Source organism: Thunnus maccoyii, chromosome 22, assembly GCF_910596095.1.
Source record: "Thunnus maccoyii chromosome 22, fThuMac1.1, whole genome shotgun sequence".
Classification (NCBI taxonomy): Eukaryota; Metazoa; Chordata; class Actinopteri; order Scombriformes; family Scombridae; genus Thunnus; species Thunnus maccoyii.
Window position 1 is genome coordinate 5,931,126 of NC_056554.1, and position 8,678 is coordinate 5,939,803.

The 8,678-nt window shown below is 37.9% G+C and overlaps 1 protein-coding gene across 1 annotated transcript; it reads left to right on the forward strand.

Moving 5' to 3' along the window:
* Positions 1-6,088: 6,088 nt before the first annotated feature.
* Positions 6,089-7,737, forward strand: LOC121890076. Its single transcript, XM_042402343.1, has 2 exons — positions 6,089-6,662; positions 7,095-7,737. Exons 1-2 carry the CDS (start codon positions 6,254-6,256, stop codon positions 7,550-7,552), a joined length of 867 nt encoding a protein of 288 aa, XP_042258277.1. The 5' UTR covers positions 6,089-6,253; the 3' UTR covers positions 7,553-7,737.
* Positions 7,738-8,678: the final 941 nt, after the last annotated feature.

An 8,678-nucleotide genomic window follows, 5' to 3' on the forward strand; every position in this document is an offset into this window, starting at 1 on the left:
GGACCTCCACAGTCTGAAACTCAGAGGCTGAGACCGAGATCCAGCCTGAAACACACAGCAGAGACAAAATGAGATTTAATCCTCGGCTGTTAAGCAACAGACAGACAACAGTTCCTCTAATCAAGTGTATTAATGAGTAAATTCATTCTTCCTGCTGGTTATTAAAGGAAACATAAGTTAGCCATGGAGTACATTTTGAGAGTAATTCAATGTCAGTACTTACTGAGGCTGCCGAGAAGTAAAGCCGTAATCATAGTAAAGCTCATCAGTGTGTGTTTGACCGTCTACACAACAATGCAACTTAAGATCACTGAGCTCCAGGAAGGAGGTTTTATTAAAGAGATAGGTGGGTTTTTCTATTTTCATCCTGTAGGTCACTGACCACATAATAACCACTCACTGCTCTACTTTTGTGGCAGCACAAAGATCAGCACACAGAGCAACACGACAACCTAGCTGACACTGAGGTATACTGGTATTTAAGTGCTTGTTGTAGTGCACATGGTGTGAATGTGGGAGGATTTCCATCAATATAACAAAAAATTTAAAAAGTCATGCCGTACTCTGTTCCTGAGTTTTTCTCAGTAACAACAATATTTAATTCCAGCTCTCAACATGTTATACTAATTTGTTCAGATCAAATCTGTCATGTCTTTAATTACTCTGTATAATCTGTATATTTTGAGCTGTACTGTACTTTTATTCAGTTTTATGAGGTAGACTCTTGTCTTTGCAAGTCTGAGGCTTCTATCAGGGTGCTGGTGTATGACGATAAAAGAGTGAAATGAGTTTGAGGAAATTGGTTGGTGTGGTTTGTAAAGAATGTGACGGTTTCAAAAGAGATGGATTTATTGTTGATGGGATTTAAACTAATTACATCTCCACAGATACAGCACAACAATATTGTCACATTTTAACAAAACTCTGTCAAAGTAGCACAGCTTTTGCTGCATGTGGTTTTGTAGCAGAGAGCTAAAGGCTAGTCTTCCTGTGGCTTTGTTTTGGCTGATACCACAATAGATAATGACAGGGAGAGGGGACATAAGCCTTGTTTCATGCCTGCATCTGTGTCCAAACACAGCAGACGAAAACAGCTACCCCGTTGTATTTTTCTACACATTCACCATGAAACATTTCTAAAATTAGAGAAAATACAGTCTTGTTGAGATAGTTTCTACATTAGTAAAGGTTGAGAGGTGTAGAGCTTAAACAAATTTAATTTCATGACCCATGATTTTCACCTCATCGTGCTTAGACCACACTGTGCTCTAATTTCTGTTAACTAGTGCAGTGCCTGTTCAAAATGTGCCTGTTCAGAATGGGCTGATTGCTTGGCCTCCTTTAGTGCTGCTTCAAGGCATAGAAAAAAGAATACTGTTGATGTGAGGTGTGAATTAAATGTAAATTAAACCTGTTGTTAAGTAAATTATAATTCTGTTATACACAGATGTTGTAAATAATAGGTACTTGAAATGACAAAAGAACATTTATATACTTTTAGTATATAAATGTTCTTTTGTCATTTCAAGTAAAATAAGGGCTGCATTTAACAGAAAGCTTTCAATCTGTTCTCTTTTTAGAGCACGCCATGTGATTTCTCTGACTGTATTTCTCTTGTCTTGTCGGCCCTGAAGCCCCACCCCCGCTGCTGCACAGAGGGCTGATGGCTTGTTTATTCAAAGTTTGTTAATATTAAACATGACACGTGTCCAAATTGCACCAAATTTGACACTGCACTTCCTTGGGTCCCCAGCAATACAGACGCCAAGTGTTGAATAGATTGGATGAATGGTTCTCGAGATATGCAAGGACATATATATATACATACAGACAGACAAAGAGTCCTTGCTGTATAGTTAGAAGTGATGTGTGATCATCTGCGCTGACACAGGTAAAAACAACAGGTATATACATCCTTACCTGTAATTGTAAATATTACAATATATATCCTTATCTTGGAATGTGATTTCAGATACCCCAAAAGTGGACCACACCATTTTTTAACCTTGAGGTTAGTTAAACATCTTGTCTGCCTGCCTCACTCCCATCATTGCAGTGGCTCACATCCTCATTAAAGTCTATGCTTGCATGTGTCATGCAAGCCAATGGAGACGCTCTAAGTTAATGTAAGTTAGCTATCTAGCTAGTTTAATACACTTTACTTTCTTACCTCCAGAGCAGGGTCCAAAATTAACACACGCCACTCGCCAAACGTCAGTAAATTTAGTCTTTGGCGAATAAATTATGGAGACCACTTGCCCCTCTGGCCAGTGGACAAAATGAATTTCCTACACACGCTGGAGAAAGCTGCTGGTTCACTGTGTTTGTTTGTGGGGGTAGATAACTGATTCCCACTCCAGCATAGTGGGTGGCGGTGATGCACGTTAACGCTGGTTGTCACCCACCATAAAATGGAAAAAAGAAGATAACGCTGCACACCCAGCAGCAGGCCGAGGAGACATATACGACATTTCTTCAAAAAGGCAGCAGCTCCGCCGAAGGCTGGTCAGGTGAGAAGATTTTGCCAGTTCAGACAAATACAAATTTAAACTGGTTCTTGTAAATCTGAGTTTAATAAAATAATGTGTTATTGAAAACAGGTGAGGAGAGGGAGAAGAGGAAGATGGAGGAGACTGAAAGGGCTGAAGGAGCAGGTCTGATGGAGGTTAGTGATCAAGAAGAAAGCGAGCAGAAGTTGTTGAAGCTTTCAGTTAAAATTAATACTAAACTTTATGACATAGGCCTATTACTCATACTAGGATAAACTAACCTAAATGATTTTATGACATTATTACTTTTAGAGGATCACACATCAAACATCAGTCTGTTTATGAATAACATACTAAGGACCTGCAACATATCTAAGACAGAGGAGATAGCATTCCTTGACTTCAGTACCTTTGCTTGATCTGTGCCAGTTGTAAGTGGATGGAAAGCATTTAAGTCATATTAGATCCGTACCTATTACAAACTATAAAGAGACAGATCTATTGTGTTGATTTTACACCTATTACTACTCTAAGAATTCATGACAAACTGATATTTTGGGACCATTTAAAAAAAAAATCCTCCTCCCAGCCCCCCCTAGTTAAGGCTTAGCCCCCCTAACCATAAATCTCTAGTGACGCCACTGTGTACCTCCCTCACTCCTCCCCCTGACAGACCCCCGATGTGACTTCCTTGTGCAAGTTTGACAGTAATAAATGTTCTTTCTGACTCCTCCTCCATCACACATCATACATGCTCTTTTTCTTTTTAGACAAAGGGCAGAAAAAATAAAAAAGACTTTGACCAAGAGACACAGAAAAGAAGAAACATGAGCAGGAAAACACAACCACAGCTTGAGTACAGTAACATTATGAACATTTTATTTTTTGCCAGTGAACCCTCCCCTAGTTTTGTACAGCCATCATGGAAGGAATCCTTACCTTATCTGTATCAGTCTGGTATGGCAGTACAGACAGCAAAACCTGGACAACACAATAATACAGACCAAACAATTACCAAATAAGCAAAACAAAAAACAAATGTACAGCAGCACATAATAAATACTGTATTGGATGATGAAATAAAATCACATCTGAATCCCACTCACTATATATTTCTGCTTGTCCCCTCTAGGAGGCATTACAGGTCTCTGTCTACCAAAATATCTTGCTCTAAGAACAGTTTCTTTATGGCTGCAGCAATCATCCTGAACTCTACATCTTAGATCCAGCAATAGACCCCTGCATTATGCAGTGTGTTACTTCCTTCTTCTTGTGGATTGAGTATGTGTTACTCACTTTATATGATTTTACTGACACTGTGAACTTTAAAACATGCTTTTTATGGCTAGTTCAAAATGAAATATAACAAGTGAATCTGAATTTGGGAGAATCTTTTGAATTGTACATTGTGTACAACTATATGCAGTGCTGTTTGACAGTTTGTGAACCCTTTAGGATGGTCTCTGTGTCTGCATAAATATGACCTAAAACATGATCAGATATTTCTTTCTGTTGAGCTTCAGTTCACAGATGGATACCTTGACATTTTCCTATAGAATGTGCTGGTACAACTCAGAACTCATAGCTCCATCAGTGATTGCAACCCGTCCTGGTTCAGAGGCAGCGAAGCAGGCCCAAACCATGATACTACCATGACAATGTTTCACAGATGGGATAAGGTTCTTATGCTGGAATGCAGTGGTTGCTCATCGCCAAACATAATGCTTCTCATTCAAGCCAAAAATGTCGATTTTGGTCTCATCCGTCCACAGAAAATTTTTCCAATCACCTTCTGGCTTATCCATGTGGTCTTGAGCAAACCATAGACGGCATCAGTGTTCTTTTTGGAGATGAGTGGGTTTTTTCCTTGCAACTCTGCCATGCACACAATTGATGTTCAATGTTCTCCTGATGGTGGACTCATGAACATAGATTGTAGCCACTGCAAGAGAGGGCTTTAGTTTCCTAGACATTACCCTGGAGTCCTTTATGGCCTCTTGGACTATTACATGCCTTGCTCTTGATCTCTGTTGTTCAACCACTCCTGAGGAAGTTAACACTGGTGTTGGATATCTTCCATTTGTACACCATCTGCCTGACAGTCTACTGGTGTAGTCCAAACTCTTTAGAAATGGTTTTGTAACCTTTTCCAGACTGGTGAGTATCAACAACTCTCCTTCTAAGGTCCTCAGAAATCTCCTTTGTTCAAGCCATGAAACACTTCAGCAAATCTGTGTTGTGAAGCTCAGACTTTGATAGTGAAGACCAAGAATTCTCTTCTTTAAATAAGGCAAGGCTTCCCAGACTCACGTGATTGTCGTCCCATTGATTGAAACATCTGACTCTAATTTCCCCTTCAAATGAATTGACAATCCTAGAGGTTCACATATTTTGCCAAGCACAAATATGTAACTTTGGATCATTTTCCTCAATAAATGAATAAACATGTCTCAGCATGAATTTTAACCAAAATTAGGAAAAGGGAACATATTACACCAGTATTAGCATCATTGCCCTGGCTACCTGTAACGTTGAGGATAGATTTTAAAATTTTACTGTTCTACTTGTTTTTAAAGCCCAAAAAGGTCGAGCACCTTCATATCTCTCAGATTGCTTGTCAGAATATGTGCCAAACCATTCGCTTAGGTCGCTTAATGCTGGCTTGTTAAATGTGCCACAAACAAAATGCAAAAAGTATGGTGAGGCAGCTTTTTGCAGCTACACACCAAAGATCTGGAACAAACTCCCACCACATATTAGACAAGCATCCTCTGTTGATATTTTCAAGAGGCAGCTCAAAATTTATTTTTATGGTTTTGCTTTTAATTAACTCAACCTTTTATTTGCCTTTTACTGTTATCTGCTGTTTTTTTACTTCGTGTTGTATCTTTCTTATCTCATAATTTTACCTCTTTTAATCACTGTATTTTTTTATTGTTTATTGTATTTCTTTTTTCTCATTTCTTTTAATATTTTTAAATATCTGTTTTTTGTTTGTTTGTTTGTACCTCTTTCTGTAAAGCACTTTGAGCTGCATTTTCTGTTATGAAAGGTGCTCTATAAATAAAGTTTATTATTATTATCATTATTGTTATTTGTTTAATTGATGTCTCTTTATTTAGTTTTAGGACTTCGATAGAAATCTGATCATGTTTTAGGTCATATCTATGCAGAAATAGATCAAATTCTTAAGGTTTCACAAACTTTCAAGCAGCACTGTGACTATATGACCTAACAGCTCTTAATATCAGCTATATAGCTTCAGAGGTAGTTAAAGGCCAAACATAAGTGCTAAGTTAAATGCTTTTTTTCATTTTCACTAGGTCCTTAAGCCTTCATTATATCTAGTGTTTATGGTTTTACTGTTCTCAAGGAAGGTGAACAAGTCCATAATGAAGCTTTTCATACCACATGTCCAAAAAGAAAGTTGTGTGTCTTTGTGCTATATTTTTGTAACAAATGTTTTTTTTGTCTGCCTTACAGTTTTCAATATGAGAAACTTAGAATAACATATTATGTAATAATATATTACATAATCTGTATTACTGTTATGTTAATGAATTCACTTCCTACAGGACGAATGTTGTGTGTCACACATTTTGACCCTCTTAACAACCAATCAAATGCAACCTCATTTTTTAGCTGTTGTCTGCTCTTTTGCTCAAAGCTTTCCATCCGGACCTTTGAGACGATGCATCTGTATATGATTCTCTGTGGATTATGTAAGTGTTCAGTATTTGATTTTAATTAAGACTAAAACTTGAATGGCAGCTCATGTTTCTATAACATTATACCTTTTTGACCCAGTTCATCTGTCAGCAGTGACCCAGTCGTCGGCACTCACACAGGACACTGGGGTTCTGTCTGCCAGTGTTGGGGACAATGTGACTTTACACTGCTTCTATGACAGCCAAGTGGCAATGCACTTCTCCTGGTACCAACAAACTTTGGGAAAAGGACCTCAGCGCCTGTCTACTATTTACAAGTATGATAAATCATCCAAAGACTTCCACTGGTCGGAGAAGAACCCTCGTTTCTCTGTCGAGAGGAAGGAAGGGACAAACCATTTACACATCTCCAACATCCAGTTTTCAGATTCAGCTTCCTACTTCTGTGGAAGCTCACACTCCAACATGATTGAATTTGGAGAAGGGGTCTTTCTAAGTGTCAAAGGTATTATGCTTATGTTTTTTATTGGGTTTGATTAACTGTAGGTGACATGCAAAGGTTGCTGAGGATTTGCATCCCAAACAATAGAAAGTTTTCATATAATCACCCAAAGCTTTAGCAAAATCACTGGTGTTCATTTGACTTAAAGTGTGAAACTAAACATATGATGCAGATGTGTTTATGTAACACATGTCAACAGCTGTCTTGTTTTCAGTTTTTACAAAATTTTCACAGAAAAATAACTGGATTAAAAAACAAACAATCAGAAACCTACTTTTTAATGCCCAAAATAAAAGTGTACAAATTCCCAGATTTTCAAAAAAAGAAAAACAATTAAAGGGTCATGAATATACTGTATATCTCCAAAACCCAGATACAGGAAAGTACCTTTTTTTTCCAAGTAATTCTCTGACAGTTAATTCTCTGTGGATTTAGAAGCCAACCTCAAGGAAATTGTCCGGGGACCATCATCTGAGACCGTCCAGCCAGGCGACTCTGTGACCTTCAACTGCACAGTACGAACTGGAACCTGTGATGGAGAGCGCAGAGTTTACTGGTTCAGACACGGATCTCGCCAAGGAATCCTTCACACCCATGTGGATCAGTCTAAACATGTCTCCACAGCACAGTCTATATCACAGAGCTGTGTCTATCATTTTCAGAAAACGAACCTGAGCTCCTCTGATGCTGGAACTTACTACTGTGCTGTGGCCTCCTGTGGTGAGATTCTGTTTGGAAGTGGAAGCAAGCTGCTCATCAAAGACGATGTTGACCCAATGACACAGATAAGAATCTTAGTCTGGCTGTCCATCATTAGAACTGGGGTCCTCCTGCTCTTTCTAACTTTGTGTCTCTTGGCTTATATCAGTAAGTCCTTGATGAAGTCCTGTTGAAGTCCTTAATGTAGAGAATACAGACTTTAGCTATCTTAGTTCAAAACATTCAGTTAAAATGTATCATGAGAAATTATCACAAATTACACAAAATGAATACCAAAAGTAGATACACATAATTTTTTGTTTGACTGTGTTAAAATTTTAAATAAAAGTAACTTTGACGAAGCTCTTTAATCGTTTGCCTCTTCATACAGTGTCATTGTTTTTGCTGTGTCGCTTGAATTTACAATGAATTTAATCTTTAGAAAAGAAAAGCAACTACACAAACAAAACATTTTAAACAATTATATAACACACTTGAGTTGGCTGACAAAAATATTGCAAAACACTGTACCTCCTAGTGACTTTTCAATACAGTTGCATTGAATATTATTATTCATTAGTCAATTTGTTTAATTCTCCATATAACTTCTTTTTTGTAATGATATCCAACTCAAAACTCCAACAACAACATTAAATTTAAAATGCCTTCAGTCAACAAAAAAATACAATCTCAAGTAATTTCAGTGTTGAAATGATTGAATAAGATGATCATTCTACCAATAACATTCATTAGATTTTGAAAAAAATTATAAGAGAGGCTAATGATGGTGGTGATGTGCTTTTTTTATCAAACCACCTCCTTTTTCTCTCCTTACTTTTCTGTTGGTTTCTTTTTTTGTTTTAGATCCTCTCACCTCTTTCTTCCTGGCTGAGAAAGAGAACCACAGAGACAAAAGGCCAGACCATGTGGTGTCTTGAACCACATGTGCTGCCCGAAGAGTGCAAAGCTGGGTTTTAAATCTCTTAACTGTGTGGGTCTCTGTTTGAGGCCAGTTGGTGTAAGATAAAGGTGTCAGGTTAGGAAGAGGTTAGTTGCATGCAAGGCCTAGTTACTGGATGTAATGTGTGTTAAGCATGCTAACCTTAACTTAGCGGTGTGACTATGCAATAACCTGACCATGAATGGGACATCACAATAGCTCAATGAATAACATTAGCCAAATCAATACATGTACAGTGAGTACATTGAGTAAAACAGTCTTGCTTAGCCGTGCTTTGCTACACTATATGTTGCTAGGCTATGCCCAGTTGTTACCGAGTTTATGGAGGGAGAGAGATGCTTTGTGGTGTGCTGCTTCTT

Bases quoted from the DNA above. Each gene is read 5' to 3' on its own strand.
- LOC121890076 (XM_042402343.1), top strand. From the start codon at position 6,254: ATGGCAGCTCATGTTTCTATAACATTATACCTTTTTGACCCAGTTCAT. The intron at 6,663-7,094 runs GTATTATGCTTA...CTGTGGATTTAG, and splicing joins GGTCTTTCTAAGTGTCAAAG to AAGCCAACCTCAAGGAAATT.